Source organism: Armigeres subalbatus, unplaced genomic scaffold (genome assembly GCF_024139115.2).
Source record: "Armigeres subalbatus isolate Guangzhou_Male unplaced genomic scaffold, GZ_Asu_2 Contig403, whole genome shotgun sequence".
NCBI lineage: Eukaryota > Metazoa > Arthropoda > Insecta > Diptera > Culicidae > Armigeres > Armigeres subalbatus.
The window spans coordinates 17,178-37,067 of NW_026943155.1; the positions used below are offsets into that span (position 1 = coordinate 17,178).

Sequence of the window (19,890 nt, forward strand, 5' to 3'; positions counted from 1 at the left end):
CTGCCCTTTGACGTTGGACAACGTCTTACCCCCACTCTATCCATCAATGTAACCAACAAATGCAAATGCATTTTTCGGACTCACTTTATTCCCCACAATATTCACCGTCTCTACTCTTTCTTTTTTTTTTCGGTTAGGAAATTTTTTTTTGAGCTGTTATTACGAAAACATAAATTTAATTGTATTCTTTTTTTCATACTGTAGGATCTAAGCAACACTTGACTTATGTAGGTAACTAATTAAGAGCAGGCCAATAAATGATTCATTCAATACTTTACCTCAGACCCGAGTAGACGTCTCTACATTTTGGCGACGAGAATAAAAGTAGAAAAGGCTTACATCAATTCGAACGCTTCCTGGAAAATTCTATTCCGATTTATGAAGATGGCGTGGCCTATGGTAAGTCAACCGCAAAGAAAAAAAAAGTTCTAATTTCCTTAGGGATGGAACGTATATGCGTACAGATAATCCTGATTGTATCATGTATGGAACTTCTTAGGGATGAATTTACCCGGAATTCCGGAACATGATATCAGATTTCTGTAAAAATATACGACCCGGGATTAGAAACTTCAGGGTAACGGAATCACTTAGGGATGTTTCTTGCAGTTTGTCTACTGTTGACGTAAGACCCGGTGATTGTTAGGAAAAGTAATAAGTTCGCGGAAACCATAACAACGGTATGAAGTACGCAGAGAGAGAGAGAAAAATAAAACGATCATGTGTAACCCAACGTATCGGGATGCAGTACGCAGAAACAGTGTTAATATCTGTCGAGTGCGGAATTTGATGAATGGACAAGAGTACGCAGGAAAATATGATATTTCATAGCGGAATCCAACATTGAAAGATTTAAAATCCAAGGTAATGCGGAACCCATACGTTTGGGATGAAGTACGCAGAATGATACGTTTTGAGCTGAATGTACTTCATATACGTCTTTATGTACACATGCGAAAAAAAAAACATTCGTAGAATTCTTCAAATATATCATATTTTAGGTCAACCAACTGATTCCGCCGTTCCTCGAGGAAGCTGAGGGACCAGTCTCTGCACGTTGGGAAAAATGGCGTGAACAGTTTGAGGCTTATCTGGCATGGAAAGATGTGGACGATCAAGAAGCGAAATTCAAAACCCTTATGATGTTCGGTGGACCCGATATCCGAAATGTAGTGAAACAAGTTGAAGTCGATGAAAAACACGCTGTGGACAACCGTTATCACGTTGCGATGTCAATCCTGGATGACTATTTCATACCAAAACTATCAAAAACGTATGAGCGCCAGAAATTTCGCGAAATGAAACCAACAGCCGGTGAAAAGTTTGACACGTTTGTCAACCGTCTGAAACGACAAGCAGCCTTCTGCGACTATGGAGACCAACTAGAAAGCATGGTGGTGGATCAAATAATAACCACCACGGCGGACAAGAACCTGAAGCGTAAATGTCTGGAGAAGGATTACAAATTCGAGGAGATTGTTAAAATTGGTCGCACCCACGAGTCAGTTCAAATGCAGATGAGTGAATTGGATAACCGGAATGAAGCTGGTACTCTACAAGCAATCAGTATTACTGAGCCAGAGAAGAATGAAGATATGGTTTTAAAGTTACGCTCTCGACCCGGTGGACCTCGGCGTTTCAGATGTTTTCGATGCAATGGAAGACACGATCCGAAAAGTTCATCGTGCCCGGCCAGAGAACTGGAATGCAGAAGCTGTGGGCAACGAGGGCATTTCTCTCGATGTTGCTTCCTGAAACGAAGAAAGCCAGTCAAACAACTAGCACAACCACCCCATTTCGAAGCTCATCAGAAAGTCAAGAGATTCGTACGAGAAGTATCTAGCGGCAGCGGAAACATAACACAAGATGTGGTGGATCTTTTTCACCTCGGCACTAAGGGAAACCAAATATCAGTATCAGTCGGAGGAGTCTGGGTTCAATTTGTGATCGACACTGGAGCAGATGAGGATGTCTTGAGCGAATCGGACTGGATCAAGATAAAACAAACTGGATTTGACGCATACTCTATTCGAAGAGGAAGCACAAAAGTATTCAAAGCATATGGCTCGAACACACCGTTGAAGATCCTAGGCGAAGTTGACTCGACTGTTGCGGTTGACGGGAAAACCATCGATACTACGTTATACGTAATCCAGAGCGGCAAATGTTCACTTCTCTCGGGTGATACAGCAATAAAACTTGGATTGATCAAATTTTTGCGGACAGTTGACAAAGAAACATTTCCACATATTACAGGTAAGTAACAATTTAATTAAAACTTGAATAAACCAATTCTGAATTCCATTTATGCTCAGGCATTGTTGCAAATATAAAAATTGACAAAAAAGTTCCTCCAGTCCGCCAAAGCTTACGTCGCATACCATTTCCGCTTGAAGAAATGACTTTGACAAAACTTAAACACTTAGAAAAGCTAGACATTATTGAGCGCGTTAGTGAAGCATCAGAATGGGTTTCACCGATGCTGGTTAAGCGAAAAAGCTCTGGTGAGATCCGAATCATCGTTGACCTCCGGGAGGCCAATAAGGCCATAATAAGAGAAGTTCATCCGCTCCCAACACTAGAACAAATTACGAAAAAGATAGGTGGTAATCAATTATTCACTAAACTTGATGTTCGGCAAGCTTTCCATCAAGTTCTCCTTAGAGAAGATTGCCGCTACATCACCACATTTATTTCTCCCTTGGGTCTTTATCGTTATAAAAGGCTCATGTTTGGACTTTCTGCCGCCCCGGAACTATTCCAAAAAGTCATGGAAACTATTTTCGCTGATCTTCCTTGGCTTATAGTATTCATTGATGACATATTAATACCCGCCGAAAACGAATCTGAGCTACATGAACGGACGCTGATTGTATACAACCGGTTAAAACAGCACAATATTCTTTTGAACACCGACAAAATTGTCTCTTGTGTATCACAAATTGATTTCTTGGGATACCACATCTCCGCACAAGGAATCTCCATTTCACGTGATAAACTAGAAGCAATAGAAAAAATGCAGCCCCCAAAACTGCGGAGATGGTTCGAAGCTTCCTTGGTTTGGTAAACTTCGTTCACCGACACGTTCCAAATTTGGCAACCATTACCTATCCTTTGAACCAACTCACACGGAAAGGAGTTGTCTTCGATTGGAAACCTATTCATCAACAAGCTTTTAATCAAATTAAAACATTACTCATGAACAAGAACACCCTCGCCTATTATGACGTTAACGATGAAACCTTTGTTATTGCCGACGGGAGCCCCGTGGGACTCGGAGCCGTATTAGTTCAAAAGGGAAAAGACAACGAAAATCGTATCATATGTTACGCATCAAAAACTTTAACACCAACAGAACAAAAATATGCTCAAACTGAACGTGAAGCATTAGCGCTAGTTTGGGCATGTGAAAAGTTTCACTATTATCTTTACGGGAAATTCTTTCATCTAGTCACTGATCACAAGCCACTAACGGTGATTTTTGGAGACCGACTTAAACCATCCCCAAGAATTGAACGATGGAAGTTACGCTTGATGTCCTATGATTTCGAAGTTTTATACCGCCCTGGTAAAAACAATATTGCTGATCCTCTATCACGATTATGCCAATCTGTACCAAATAATGGCCAGAGCTTCGACGAAGAATCTGAACGGATCATACGAATGTTTGCTAGCGATGTATGTCCAATAGCAATAACACTCGATGAAATAACGACTGCCACCGGTTCAGATGAAGAACTAAAGGAACTCATCAAATGGCTACCATACCCCGCTCGACGGTGGCCTAAAACCTTATCACGATATTCTAAACTGGCAAACTGTTTGACGACTGATGGAAATGTTTTGATGAAAGACCAGCGCATAGTAATCCCACGAATTCTCCAGAACCGAATTTTGCAACTGGCTCACGAACCTCATCTTGGAATTTCGGCAATGAAACGTCGATTACGATCAAAGGTTTGGTGGACAAGAATGGACTCTATGGTGGAAAATTTCGTACAATCCTGTACAGGATGTGCACTTGTATCAATACCTGACACACTTCCGATAACAAGGACTGAGATGCCTGACAAACCGTGGGAAAAGATAGCAGCAGATTTCATGGAAATTCCAGGCGGTTATCATTTGCTCGTTATCACAGATTACTTTTCACGTTATGTCGAAGTTACTGTTCAAACATGTATGACAGCAAAAGTAACAATTATCAAGATGAGAGAAATTTTCGCAAGATTTGGATATCCATCTGAAATTGTTTGTGACAATGGTCAACCGTTCTCCTCAGCTGAATTTTCTCATTTTTGCACAACAAACGCAATCAATATTAAACACACTGTACCGTATGCCGCTTTTCAGAATGGATTAGTCGAAAGACAAAATCGAACGCTGTTAAAAACACTCAAGATAAGTTGTACCATGGGACGAAACTGGCGCAACGATTTACAAGATTTCCTCCACTCTTATCGAGCAACTCCTCATAGTATCACAAGACATTCGCCGTCAGAACTGCTTTTTGGATGGAACATTCGAGACAAATTACCAGGAAACTCTAAGCCAGTCGACATCTCTGAAGCAAGACATAATGATGAGATATTCAAAGAACAGGGTAGAGTGTATGTAGAATTGAAACGTAATGCAAAACCGAATAACATCGATTTAGGAGATTATGTGATTGTGAAAAATTTTATAAAAAAGAATAAATTAACAACAACGTTCAACCCAGATCAATACCTCGTGATACAACGTAAAGGTACACGTCTTCAACTAAAAAATATTAAAAGCGGAGTGATTTGTAATCGCCACGTCAATCATACCAAGCGGATTCTAAATGCAAACCCTATGCTAGCTATTGGGAGCGATTCGGGTAAGAAATACATTTATTCTATAGACATAAGTTTCGTTTCAGGAATATTTTCAGAAAACTATTTTACAATCCCCGGGGGTACGGAAGAAATCGATTCTACAAATCTGGCAGACTCATCTTATAACAATTGCAATCAAACAATGCAGCAGGCTTCAACAAACCAACCATCAATGACGGCTGAACAAACCGTACCAATCAAGGATGGCAAGCGCCCCGGAGGACCTCTTAGAGCTACCAGCAAGAGACCGAAACATTTACCCGTATACTTATCAGAATACAAACTTTAGCATAATAAAATTCATTTTCCATAAAACGTAAGGAGGGAATGTAGGATCTAAGCAACACTTGACTTATGTAGGTAACTAATTAAGAGCAGGCCAATAAATGATTCATTCAATACTTTACCTCAGACCCGAGTAGACGTCTCTACACATACCGGCGCAGTAGTTTATATATCAATAACAGCTGTGAATTTATTATTTGTGGCACTAAAGCATTGACGCTGTCCTTAAACTGTCCTTAAATTCTATTGAAACTATTGATTTACTAAACCATTAACTAAACCAATCTAACCCAAATCTAATCCACATTCTACACAAATCCAATCCAAATCCAATCAGAATCCAATCCAAAACTACACTGAAAATAATTGAAACGCTCGATTAAAGTGTTCTCACACTTGAAAATAAAATTCCTGTTTCACTTGAAACTTAAGTAGTTTTCCACATTGTTCAAAGTGTTTGACCCATCGCATCCAAATGTTTCAACCTTCAGAAATGCAATACACAAGCGCATTTAAATTCAATTTTGTTATACTTTCATTTCAAGTGAACTACACTTTAATTTGCCCTACTGGTTTGTTACAGTGGCTTTGAAGTGAGAAACACTTTCGATTGAGTTGTTTTTGTTTTGACAGAAAAACGGTGAGAAAAGTTTCGTAAAAGCAAGATGGCGGCTGAAGCACAATCGAACTCCACCGATTGCAGCGAGGAAAACCCTTACGAAAAGTACGGTTTTCCGGTTTATGTGTCTGCATTCCTCAGCAGTAAGTATAAATTGAAGTTTTTCCTGTTTGTACATTTATTTCTAACATATATATATTCAATTTTTGTTGTAGAATCTGGTGTTGACGCTAACAACACAGCGGAAATAATCGAGATCCTAACAACCCATAACTTGGCGACGGCGGAGCAGCAAAAAGACAACACGACGACGCTTTTCTTTAAGGTATACACTCAAAAAAATATACACGTTCCTATAAAGTGTTTTGCACTTTGATTTGCCCTACTGGTCAAATTATTCATTTTGAAGTTCAAAACACTTGAGTTTGTATCATAATGGACCACATTTTTTCCAACAGCAAAACACTTTCTATCATAGTGTTGTCTCCTTGAAATACACTATATCTAGGGATGGATTTGAATACATATTGGAGTGTTTATCAATATAAGTCCACTTCAATTTAAAGGATAGATGCTTGAAAAACAAATGAAATGATATTGTATAATAAATGATTTTGTCTTGAATTTGAAATTAAAATCTATTGAAATGCAATGGTTTTTGCATGTCGTATATAAGCGCGAAATGTAATTACAGCTAGAAAGACTATTGGGACAGCACCCATATTCCCGTCCCAAACGTTTATTAACCAGCCGCGTTTCAACTAAATCACTTGGATGTTGGTACATCAATAAAAACTTATTCAGTAATTAATAATTATGTACATATTAAGTAATTCGGTTGAAATTCGTCCGAGTAATAAGAGACCATCCACAATGTACATCACGCTTTCAGAGGAGGGGATTCTGAGCTGCGTGACGATTCGGGGTTGAAAATCGTCAATTTTGCGTGACCTACTTTATGAATCTTCCCTAAACGCTGGGTACATGAATGAGGATGCTAGCCAAATAGTCTTTTATCTATATTTAAACGAATATGATTGTATTTAATTTAATTATGTGGAATATGTCTCACTACATTTCCTACATGACTATCACATAAAGATTCATTAAGGTAGTATCGCCAATAATTATTTATAATTGTATAAACCATATCAGTGCTTATTAATTGTAATTCATATAATACGTGTTGTGAAAGAAACTATTACAATTTTATTCTCAATACTTTTCTTATAGATTGGGAACTCGTATATGATAATAAAATACCCGTTTATATAAAAACAAATTTATTGATTATAGTCCACTAATTAAGAATATGTTGAAATGATCAGTTTTTGTCACATCTTTCTGTACGAACAATACATCAAATAAATTTTAAACTAATTTAATATTTATACAGTGATTTTAAACAAGTTCTTACGCATTTATTCTTACAAAACACATTCTTATCAACTATTCTTTATGCTTCATTGATTTCGTAGATAAAATTACTTTTCTTTCTATAATAAAGTTGATTATTAATGGAATGAATCATTAGTGGTGGACCATCGAAATCTGAAAGAGCCGATATTTTAAAAAGTTGTGAACATTTGCATACTTCTGTCGCTAAATAGTGTTCATTAAAGTTACTGCACTGCCATAGTTGTCCTACTACAAAATGTAGATCATTTGATTTTAAAATTTCTATTATTTCATAGAGTTCAGTAACTCCATTTTGTGTGAGTGTTAAAAATTAACCATTTTTGTATGATGTGCCGTTTATTTTGCAATTGTAAGAAGATTTGCAATTTTGTTCTAAGTTTACTTCTTCTGAGTAAACTAATTTAGCAAAATATGAACGAGACGTCAGATTTATGTCAGTAAAAGAGTCATTAGAGTCAGATTGAAAAAAAGTTTGATTTAGTACGTCATAACTAAATCGCAGGGCAGCTTTGACGGCTAAAGTGTAACAAATATTTTTCCTGGATGGTGTTATGTGTGCATACTGTTTAAATATTTTGTGTTCAGCTTCATACCTGAAGCACATCATATTGACTATTGGCCCGCTTTTTGTAATAACTCTTCCATAATGCAATATATGATGATGCTTTGGGCGTAACGTTTCATTATCAAAATTTCTTAAGAAAAGCTCATGATGATGCTTGGCACTTTGGTTAAGGCGATCAATGTCAGTGAATTCAAAAGATGGCAGTAGAATAATTTCAACCAAACTAATCAGACTTTTTACATATTCCCATATAGGTTCATCCACAGGTACAAATGGTCCAACAATAAACGTGAAAAAATGGCAAAAGGATCTCATTTCAGCGGCAGTCGTTCTTAATTTATAAGATTTTGTTTTGCTCTCATACTCTATATCTGGCATTCTTGATAAGGAATCGTCCAATGTTTGTTTTGCCAGAATTCTTCTTCGGGTGTTAATTTGACTCCAGTGTCATGTACTTCTTGGTTTGGATAAGCTGCTTAAGAACATTTTGGAAGCCTATTTTGCATATGCCACTACTAAATAAATCATGCATAGCATCGACGGAAACATTTTCAGTTATTCTAAATGAAGGTAATTTGCTGAACTCTGATTTTCCTTTAATTCCAGTGTCTTTTTGCGTTCCAGACCTTAGATCTTCATTGTAATTCTCTTCGTTCCTTAGAAAACATTCAAACTCTTCTACGTCTTGCTGTAAATCTAATTTTGGGCGTTTGCAAAAACGACAGTAGAAGGTTGCACTAAAACCACCAGCTAACATTAACAAACTATGTATGCCTAGGTTATCACCCTGAACTAGTATTAAAGGAAATCTTACTAGGAACTGCTTATTCCCTATATTAAGTAAAACACCCTTTCTTCTAGTAGTTTAAATTTTTCAATAACTTTTTCAATCATAGCGTTTATACCTATTTCATTGATATCCACCTTTTTAATGAAACCGGCCACGAATATGTTACACAATTTGGAAGAAAACTGTTCTGGGATCACTGGACAATTATAATACATCCCGCATATTGAATGTCGTTTATTATGCGATGACAAATTGTCATTTATTTCAAACTCGTCAGCATAAAAAGAAAGTGGAAAAATGAAATCCGTTGGATATTTACGTTTCACGCTTTCCCACGTAGTGCCGTTGATATAGTTCCTAATTCGATTCGATTCCTCTAATTCTTGAATATAAGCAACAGTTTGATCAAATAAATTTGGTGTTTCAAAATATGCTTTTAACTGGAAATCAATGTCCATTACTACTACGTGGTGTTTTTTGTCTTCTATGCTCAGTAAATATTCTGGGTCGAAGCTTACAGTTTCCGTTACTTTTTGATCTCTTGTAACTATTATTGTGGGAGGATGATACAAATTTCGTAACTTCAAATGGTAAAAAAATTTGTGATCAGTATTGATAAAATCGAATGTGGATTTCATTTTATCGAGATAAGCTGAGAATCGATAATTTGTTTCAGCATCGTTTAATTCGATTGGCAAATTACATATTTCATTGGCTATAGTACCATAAACTGTTTGTGATTTTTTCTGGATTGACCTAACATCTTGTCTTGTTAGATTATTTTTGCTATGCAAACTGAGAGTGAAGTTAATTGCTGCCGTATCAATGTTTTTCAAAGTTTGTTCGAATTTCGGAGTGAGGTCTAGATCTTTATTCATGGGTTTTATTCTCGAAGACGATGGTTCAGGATTATCGTTGTCATTGTGATGGACTACTTCACGATGAACTTCCTGTTGAACGTTCGTTGATTTGTGACTAGATAAGTGGCGTTTGAATCTATAGATGTTGTTAAAGACTGATATACATTTCTGGAACGTACATGGAAAACGATATTGTTTTGGCACTCCATGATCCGCCTCCAGGTGATGTACATACAGTAATGACGACGAGAATTTCTTATTACAGTGTTCAACGAAACAGTGAAACATTTTACGCCTTCAAAGAGGAAGCCGATGTTGCTTTCAAGTATTCTTCGAATTTCTCCACCGTTGCATAACGTTCCTTCACAACTAATCCATACACGTAGCGCGCTACAAAAATCCAAACCAATTTACTGATCTTAGAATGCTTAATCGCGAGAACTGTACATAGTCTTATGTAAACGTCCACAGCTCGTCGAACAGATGGTAAATTGTACACAACTTCTTCGAAGTATACTCTGTAAACACCGAGCAATCTAGTTGGTGTACCGAAGAAAATAAGTTTTGGCACTGTTTCTAGATGCAGGTCGCGATAACCGCTGTACACGTTCGACAAAATGTCTGATGCAGTTTCATCAGAATCGGCAAACAAAATCGTGTCGTCTTTACCATTTATTATGGTTGGTCGGAAACTTGCAGACACTTTCTGGGGTGTTAGTATGCAGTTAAGCAAGAGCAGAAGGGAACAAATTCGCATATCTATAAAAACAATAAATTAAATCATAACGTTGTAAAATGATATATTCATAAAAGTAACTAACCATCCGATTCATTTGTGTTATTAAGGACATCCAATAACTGCGATGAAGGCTCGTCTAATGATCTTTTCGCGATATATGACCCAGAAACTCGTAGAACATGTTCCCACTTACTATCGCAATCTGTGCTGTTGAGATTAGGTGCAACTTGCATCAATCGATAATCGATTTCGAGCTACAAACATAGAAATAAAAGTGTTAGATTACCATTCGAGAATATTCATTATGAATTAACTAATTGGCTTTTCCCGAGAATGTTCTTTTGTCGATTACTTTGGATATTTTAAGTCGAATAAGCTGTTAAAAAATCCTGCCACATATTTTTTTAATTCTACAAGACATTTATCGACAACCCACACATTTTTATTGGCAAAAATCTATTAATTCAAGACAAAATTTTCAAAACGACTTATCTGCTTTTGTAAACAATTCGTAATCAGATTCGTCAAATCGTCGTTTGAATCTTTGTTTACAAAAGCAGATAAGTCATTTTGAAAATTTTGTCTTGAATTCAACTCATGATGTTTATTTGTGCACACATAACCACTCTCCACGCGAAGCACAAATAAAATCTAAACACTTAACTCATTTCAGTAAATTTTACAGAAATCTCAACAGCAGATCTGTTCGGTAATTATTTTACAGATTTTTTGTCATTTTTCCCATTGTTCAACTGTCAAAATCACCGAAAACCAGTAAAATTATTTACCGAACAGTTCTGCTGTTGAGATTTCGGTAAAATTTTACCGAATTTGGCGATTTGTTTTAAGTGTGTATAGCCGCCAATATGCAGGTATCGAAATTATGTGTGAATCCATGTCGAGTATATTTGTGTCTCCAAATTGCAAAGAATTATGTGTACCACAAATATTTTCCCAATTACTTTTATTTACTTTTTTTAAAACAATCCAACTGTCGAGTCGAGTTAAGTACGAGACACAGAAGACGACCTTACTGTTGAGGTGGAAATACGTATCTATCAAGTTATAAACAAGTGATGGAATTAAATGGGATAGTAGGAACTCGTCTTATGACAAGAAAGTGCAGGCCAACTTTGTTTTGCCTTTCTCGTATGCAAAGTATACGTAAAGGCTTGTTCGCATATGCGAGAAGCGACATCTATGCATGAAGTATATCATCGCACATCACTAGCTGTTCCCTCGTTCATCGACTACCGATTCAGCCATGTATGCGACAACTTGCGTTCTTTGACATCCGTCTTCGTCAACCACAGTAAAGTGACAGCTATAAAAGGAACCTCTGCAGCATGGACTTGGCTTCTTTTATCGTCATGGAATCAACCAACAGGTGGAGTTGAAATCACCATCAAAAAGGCGTTGAAATAGAAAAATTTGGACAGCAAGTGTAGTATTTGAATTAGCAGTTACAGTTGAATTTGTAGTTATTAAATATTTGTAGTTATTAAATGAAAAGTGGATTAAAGTTATTGGATTAGTTGTGTAATAAAGTGTTGAAATACAGTTAGAACAATAGAACCTAACCTACTAGTGTAGTTATACATAAACTATAATAAATTGGACTATTCAGTGATTTAAGTTGGGAGAAGTGAAGAATTCGGAAATAAATCTAGTTCTTATCCGCTGTGCTAATCGACATTGGTCCTTCGAACCGGATAGCGTGAACTCCGCTAGTCCGCCAGCTAGGAATCTTCGCCAAACCCAGCCACGTGTCCAGGAGAATAGCTGTTGGGAGTTACTTATATAATTCAAGGCACATATATTGCCTTTTCAAGGTAATTATCACTCCAACAACTCTAACCTGTCCTGTTTGAGCTACGCGGTCTTCTGCCTTACAGACTCCTTCGTGAATTCCGCTAGTCTGCCAGCCAGGCATCTTCACCAAACTCAGCCACGTATCCTGGAGGTTAGCCGTTTGGAGCATTATATAATACAAGGCACATATATTGCCTTTTCAAGGTAATTATCGGTCCAATACCTGTATCCCGTCTCGTTTGAGCTGCGTGGTCTTCCGCCTTACAGATTCGATCGATCCTTTATCTCCGTCTAATCCCATCATGTCCACGGAACGACGCATCAAGGGCCTCAAGACGCGCCTGAAGAGCCTTTGACGTCGTTCAGACTCATCAAAACGTTTGTAGGAAGAACGAGATGCTGTCCAAGTCTCGGTACGCTTCGAACATCTTGTGGCACTCTGGAAGAACGTCAACGAAACTCAAATGGAGCTTGAATCGCTGGACGAAGATGGATTGACCAGAACCTCAAGATCCGGAACAGATTTCGAATCTAGTTATTTCCAAGTCAAAGGGTTTCTACTCACTCAACACCTCTGCTGTCCCTAGCCCCGCACCTGCTTCTCAGGCAACAACACAACTTCCTCCGTCGTCGTCAGTACGGCTACCCGACGTAAACTGCCCGTATTCTCTGGTCACATCGATAGCTGGTTAAACTTCCATGACCTCTTCGTCTCTCTCGTTCACTCGTCACATGAACTCTCAAGCATTCAAAAATTCTACTACTTGCGGTCTTCCCTATCTGGAGACGCCCTTAAGCTCATCCAGACAATCGTCCTCAGTGCCAATAATTACCAAGTGGCCTGGAATTTGTTGGTTGATCACTATCAGAACCCTGTCCGACTAAAGCAGTCTTACGTAGACTCGCTTTTCGAATTCACGTCACTGAAAAGAGAATCAGCGTGTGAATTACATAGTCTTGTCGAGAAATTCGAAGCGAACGTCCGAGTACTTAAACAGTTGGGAGAGAGAACTGAATGCTGGGACATACTCTTTGATCAGAATGCTGAGCAACAGGCTCGACCCGACTACGAGGCGGGATTGGGAGGAATATTCGTCATCGAAGGGGAATGTAACTTTCAACGATCTCACGAACTTCATTCAAAGAAGAGTCACGGTGTTACAGACAATCCACAAATCGATCGATACTGTATACCAAAGTTCGACGAAAAGACCTGCCTCCTGTCCCATCGCCAGCCACGGGGCCAGTCAACCGAATTACCGGAAATGTCTCGTCTGCTCTGACCATCATCCATTGTACCTGTGTCCCGTTTTCTCAAAATGACAGTTGAAGATAAGGAGAAGGATGTTCGACGCCACCAATTGTGCCGAAATTGTCTCAGGAAAGGTCACCAAGTACGTGAATGCCCGTCGTCAAGCACATGCCGCAAGTGTAAAGGTCGCCACCATACCCAGCTCTGTCATGGTGGAAAGTCAGTCTCTGTGAACTCCAGGACTGAAGAATCTAGTACACCGAATATTGCTTCTGTCCCTGTCGTAGAAGAAATCCCAAGAAACTCCACCGCTGCCATACCTGAACACGTTAGCTGCACTTCTTCTGGCGTGCAAAGGAAAAGCGTCTTACTGGCTACCGCGGTAGTCATTATCATCGATGACAATGGTGTCGAACATGTCGCTAGGGCGCTACTAGATTCCGGCAGTGAATGCTCGTTCATGACTGAATCGCTCGCTCAACAGCTAAATGCTAAGCGCACTAAAATCAACATTCCAATTGCTGGTATCGGTCAGTCCTCAACCAACGCTCGCTCAAAACTAAAATCAACCGTTCGATCTCGTTTTGGTAATTTTTCGACCGCCGTGGAGTTCTTGGTACTCCCTGAAAGTAACAGTAAATCTACCATCGATATCCATTGACGTATCGTCCTGGGAAATTCCTCATGGAATCAAGCTAGCAGATCCATCATTCTATAATACAAGACCAGTTCAACTCGTTCTCGGGCGGACATTTTCTTCGACCTCTTCGGGGTGTCCGGTCGGATTCAACTCGGCGAATCTCTTCCGAATCTCGTCAACTCAGTTCTCGGTTGGATCGTATCTGGAGCAACTGCCAACCTTCTACCGACACAATCGATCACAGCTAACGTCGCTACAGTAGCAGATCTTCATCAACTCATGGAAAAGTTTTGGATCATTGAGGAAAACAAGGATGCTTCATTCATGCCTGTGAGGCTCATTTCCGCAAAACAGTTTCTCGCTCTCCTGAGGGACGTTATATCGTTCGCCTTCCGCTGAAACAAAACGCTTTACGGGGATAACCGCCGAGCAGCCATTCAGCTTCTACATCTCGACGAAGGTCGGCTCACTAGCAATCCAGAGCTGGGTGGTCACTACCGAAATTTTATGCAAGAATATGAAGAATTAGGCCATATAAAACTAGCTCGCGATTATGAAAACCCACCATCTCCCTGTTGTCATCTGCCTCATCACGCCGTTCTTCGAGAAGACAGCACGACAAACAAAACTGCGTGTCGTGTTTGACGCATTCTGTAGAACCACGAAGGGATTATCCTTAAATGACGCTCTCATGGTTGGCCCAATCGTCCAAGAAGAGCTCCGCTCAATCATCATGCGCTCCAGAACCCACGCCATTATGCTCATCGCCGACATAAAGCAAATGTTTCGCCAAATACGGATTGATGAAAGAGACACACCACTTCAACGAATCGTTTGGCGATCGTCTCCAGACGCAACTTTAAACACGTATGAGTTGAAGACCGTGACATATGGCACTGCTAGTGCACCCTTTCTGGCCACAAGGGTACTCCGTCAGCTTGCCGATGACGAACAACACCGCTTTTCAGAGGCCGCCGACGTTCTACGCAAGGACTTTTACGTGGACGACCTGTTCTCCGGAAGTAAGACTGTGGAAGAGGCTATCAGACTTCGTAACCAACTAGACTCTTTACTCTCTGCTGGAGGCTTTGAGCTACGTAAATGGGCTTCAAACGTGGAGGAAGTCCTAGAAGGCGTGCCCCCAGAGCACCGAGCGTTAAAGACATCAGTAGATCTCGATCGTGACGAATGCATCAAAAGTCTTGGGCTACATTGGGAACCAGCAACCGACCAACTTCGTTACAAGATCGACCTACCTTCGAGTAACGACACTCAGCTCAATAAAGAGGATCGCACTGTCCCAAATTGCTCGTATTTTTTATCCACTTGGCCTAGTCGGACCCGTTATAACAACGGCCGTTGTTTATGCAGGCTCTATGGACATTGAAGGCTAACGATGGAAACATATGGGGATGGGACCAGGAACTTCCGCCTACCTACAAAGAACGATGGTTCAATTATATGTCTCAGTTGCCATACCTAAATGATCTCCGCATAGAACGATACATCCTTTGTTCGAATCCTTCATCCATTCAGCTCCACTTTTTTTCTGACGCATCTGAGAATGCCTATGGTGCTTGTTGCTATATCCGTTCATCGAATTCAAACGGAGAAACTAAAACCGCACTTCTTACGACAAAATCAAAAGTTGCCCCGTTGAAGCAACAGAGCATCCCGCGTCTCGAACTTTGTGGCGCGCTCCTTTCCGCGGAACTGTACGAGAAGGTAACCAGCTCACTGCAGATCCCTACAGATACCTACTTCTGGGTGGACTCGACGATCGTTATTTGCTGGCTTAACTCTACTCCGTCAACCTGGACCACTTTCGTTGCGAATCGTGTCTCAAAAATACAACTTGCCACAAAAAATTGTACTTGGAACCATGTTTCGGGACAACAAAATCCTGCTGACCATATATCTCGTGGTTTGTCTGCTGAGAATCTACTCCACGACGAGCTTTGGTGGAGGGGCCCACACTGGTTAGTACTACAAAAGAAATACTGGCCTATTCAGCAAGCAATTAACTCTGCCGATAGCATCCTCGAGGCAAGAAAACCGTCTACCATCGCACTTTCCGCCGTCACAGAACCATCGTTCATTGATGATTTAGCCACCAAGTTTTCAAGCTACCATAAAATGCTACGGGTGGTGGCTTACTGTCGACGTTTCATTAATCATTGTCAGGGAAGATCGAGACCATCCAGAGCAGTCATCACTGCAGAAGAACAACAGGCAGCGGAAATGAACCTGATACGATTGGTGCAGCAACAATCATTCACCGCCGAATGGAACCAGTTGGAACGGTCCCAACCAGTTGGCCTGAAATCCCGTATTCGCTGGTTTCACCCATTCATTTCGGTCGACAAGATAATTCGAATCGGTGGTAGACTAAAAACGCGCAACAACAATATGACAGTAAACACCAAATCTTACTACCATCCGCCCACGCCTTTTCAAATCTTCTCGTACGGCACCTACACGAAACAAATCTTCATGCTGCACCGCAAATGCTACTCAATATCCTTCGTTTGCGTTATTGGATTACTGGGGCCAGAAGTCTGGCTCGAAAGATCGTTCAAAACTGCATTGCATGCGCCAAAATGAGACCAAAACTTGTTCAGCAATTCATGTCTGAGCTTCCAAAGGAAAGAATCACCGCCGCTCGTCCGTTCACCATCACAGGAGTCGACTATTGGGGTCCAATATTGTTAAAACCAATTCATCGTAGAGCAGAACCGGGAAAGGCATACGTGGCAGTCTTCGTCTGCTTCGCAACAAAGGCTGTGCACCTCGAGCTGGTGGGGGATTTAAGCACTAGTAAATTTATTCAGGCACTCCGTCGTTTTGTAGCCCGACGTGGGCTGTGTGCTGAAATTTTCAGCGATAACGGCAAGAACTTTGTTGGTGCAGCAAACGAACTACGTCGAATCGTCCGGAGCGATCAGCACCAACAATCGATTGCGGAAGAATGTGCTGCTAAGGGAATACGATGGCGTTTCAACCCTCCCAAGGCCTCACATTTTGGAGGACTGTGGGAAGCAGCGATACAGTCTGCTCAAAAGCACTTTTTCAGAGTTTTAGGGAATCACACTCTATCGATGGAGGATATGCAAACACTTTTAGCACAGATCGAATGTTGCCTAAACTCGCGACCATTAGTTCCTTTGAGCGACGATCCTCTGGACTTCGAACCTCTCAGCCCTGGACATTTCCTTACTGGAACATCGTTGAAGTCCGTTCCAGATGTCGATGTCACCAACATTCCATTAAATCGCTTGAAGGCTCACCAACAAATACAAAAACTCCTACAGCAAATTTGGCGGCGCTGGCATATTGAATACCTTTGCACCCTTCAAACTCGCACGAAATGGATCAACCTCCGGTAGCCATTCATCGGAACCAACTTGTGCTGCTTAAGGAGGACAACGCCCTGCCTTATCAATGGCCTACTGCTCGAGTCCTCGAAATACTGCCAGGAGTAGATGGAGTCACAAGAGTCGTTACCGTAAAACACCTGCCGGAATATATACAAGACCAGTTTCGAAAATCAGCCTTCTTCCTATTAGTACACCAGTAGATGCAAACGATGAACCGCAACCATAACAAAAACAATTGGAACACTACTCCAGCTGCTTCCTACGTAGTTGATTCCTGTATGCACAATTCCACAATTTCCAGCAAGGCGCTCCTAAAAATAAATAAAATAAAGGTCCTTTATCAAAGGATCAGGTAAGTACCTGTCCTTTGCATTTAACTTCGTTGAAACCCGCTACCGGGTCTTATAAATTGGTTCCAGAACACAAACATCAATTGACAACATGGGTTTCATCGACAATAAACCGAATCGCATCTGTAAATCATCGCCAAATGAATAAAACAATGAATTTAATACGAAACGACGTAATTGGTACATAATTTGAGGATGAAACATCGCAGCAGCCATGAAGCAGGCTCATCACATCGATGAAATGAAAGATCCGATCAAAAGTCAAATTAAAACCAGTCGTGGATTATCTATCGCAGTAGGCCTTTCCAGTAGTGACCTTGCAGTTTGTCCTGAGTTGTGTTAAGATTAATTGATGGATTGAGATTGATTAAAATGAATGATTGAGATTGATTGATCAACTGATTAATTGAAATTGATTTATTGATTGATTAAGATTGATTAAAATTGATTGATTGAGATAGAGATAGAGATTGATCGATTGATATTGATTAGGATTGATCTTGATGGATTTAGTGATATTATTTGATTGAGATTGATTGAATGCTTTTGCTTGACTGATTGAATGATTTTATTGATTGAAACTGATATATTAATATTAAATGCTTGATTAGTTGATTGATTGATTGACTGAGCTTGATTGAATGATTGACTGATTGATTGAAATTGAGATTGATTGAGACAGAGGTTTATTTGTTTTGAGATTGATTGATTGATTTATTGAGTGATGGATTGAATAATTGAGATTGACTAATTGATTGAGATTGATTAATTGGTTTTATTCATTGATTGATCGATTGAGATTGATTATGGTGATTGAGTGATAATGTTGGATTGAGATTGATTGATTCATTGATTTAGATTGATTGAATTATTAAGATTAATTGATTGATCTATTGAGATTGATTAATTTTTTTGAGCTTTATTAATGTGTTTTAGATTAGTTGAGTGCTATTGTTTTATTGAGATTGATTGGTTGATTCATTGATTGAGATTGATTAATTGAGGTTGATTTATTGAGAATAATGGATTGCTTTTAAATTTATTTATTAAGATTGATTGATTCATTATTTAGTTGATTAACTGAGCTTGGTTGAATGATTGATGGATTGAGATTGATTGATTGTTTGATTGATGGATTTACTTGATTGATTAAGATTAATTGATTGTGAGGATTGTTTGATTGCTTGATTGAGATTGATTAATCGAGATTAATTGATTATTTGAGATTGATTGACTTAGATTAATTGAGATTGATCTCAAGATTAATTGATTGGTTGAGATGGTTTTTTAATATGATTGATTGATTTTAATGAATGAGATTGATGGATTGAGAATGATTAATTGATTTTTATTGATTTAGATTGATTTCTGAGCTTGATTGTATCATTGAGATTGATTGATTTTCGGAATTAATTGACTGAGTTATTGAATGATTGATATTTATCGAGTGTGTTCGATTGATAGATTGAGATTGATTGAAAAGATTTATTTTATTTTATTTATTTTTATTATCTTTATTACGGAGACTTCCAGCAATCATTGGGTGAAGTTGGTGCCCTCAAGATCAATTCATTTTCAACCCCTGCGGTGAAGACAATCGGTAGTCAGAGTCCTTACCGCCAAGATGGGTTCATCGGCTGCAGACTTTGAAGATGCTATCATCGATTGACAGGATTGACTCATCAATAGAACGCCACCAAGAGTGATAAACATAACGTTTTACTCGCTGGTGGTCTTTTCATCCAGATTGTAGACAACGGCAGCTGCTATTAGTTCATCAAAAGAAGATGTGACTGACTCTGACTTTGCAGGTCATTGAAGTGAAAAGGCAGCATCGAGGGCAGCATCACTCTAACACAACGGCGTTGGACATTTTATACAAGTGCTTCATGTTCGCCTCATATCAAAAGGTCAAACTTGCGATAGATTGCAGACAGGCACTTGAGTTGCGATGTGAGCGGAGATGTTACGATCCAACCGCGGTCTGTGAGTTGATGTTTCTGTTACCGCTGCTGTGTAGCTTATGCTCATCGAAATAAGCAATTCAGGTGTGGGTTTATCAGACCAGAGTACCAAATATGGCGATTCGATCCCGAAAGTTTTGATGACGAGAAGCGTGTTTTCTCCCGAGTCGATTGGTACATGAATGAGGTGTCCGGTGCTGGGAATACTGTTGTTGAGCTGCGGAATGATCTCGATTGTGTGAGGTTGTTGTACAGGCACTGTAAATAAAGGATGAAATGTAGTTTGTTTGTAAATTTGAAACAACAATATTCAATACGAATACTTACCGCTTTTTGAAACTAGGGCTGCTGATTGTCAC

The 19,890-nt window shown here is 39.5% G+C and overlaps 2 protein-coding genes and 1 long non-coding RNA gene across 3 annotated transcripts in view; 2 read left to right on the plus strand and 1 right to left on the minus strand.

Annotated features, from left to right (window-relative positions):
* Positions 1 to 206: 206 nt before the first annotated feature.
* On the plus strand, positions 207 to 2,448 carry LOC134204114 (uncharacterized). The gene is made up of 2 exons (XM_062678939.1): positions 207 to 399; positions 1,002 to 2,448. Exons 1-2 carry the CDS (start codon positions 379 to 381, stop codon positions 2,262 to 2,264), a joined length of 1,284 nt encoding a protein of 427 aa, XP_062534923.1. The 5' UTR covers positions 207 to 378; the 3' UTR covers positions 2,265 to 2,448.
* Positions 2,132 to 19,890, plus strand: part of LOC134204113 (uncharacterized) — a 56,785-nt gene continuing 39,026 nt past the window's right edge. Inside the window, exons 1-3 of the mRNA XM_062678938.1 lie at positions 2,132 to 2,256; positions 5,778 to 5,906; positions 5,979 to 6,088. Of these exons, the coding sequence (XP_062534922.1) occupies positions 5,810 to 5,906; positions 5,979 to 6,088 (207 nt within the window). The 5' untranslated portion in view covers positions 2,132 to 2,256; positions 5,778 to 5,809. The remainder of the gene's footprint in view (positions 2,257 to 5,777; positions 5,907 to 5,978; positions 6,089 to 19,890) is intronic.
* On the minus strand, positions 9,787 to 17,637 carry LOC134204112 (uncharacterized). Its single transcript, XR_009977780.1, has 3 exons — positions 17,578 to 17,637; positions 10,219 to 10,390; positions 9,787 to 10,156 (listed from the first exon to the last, which is right to left on the minus strand). It is a non-coding gene; the product is annotated as an uncharacterized LOC134204112 (long non-coding RNA).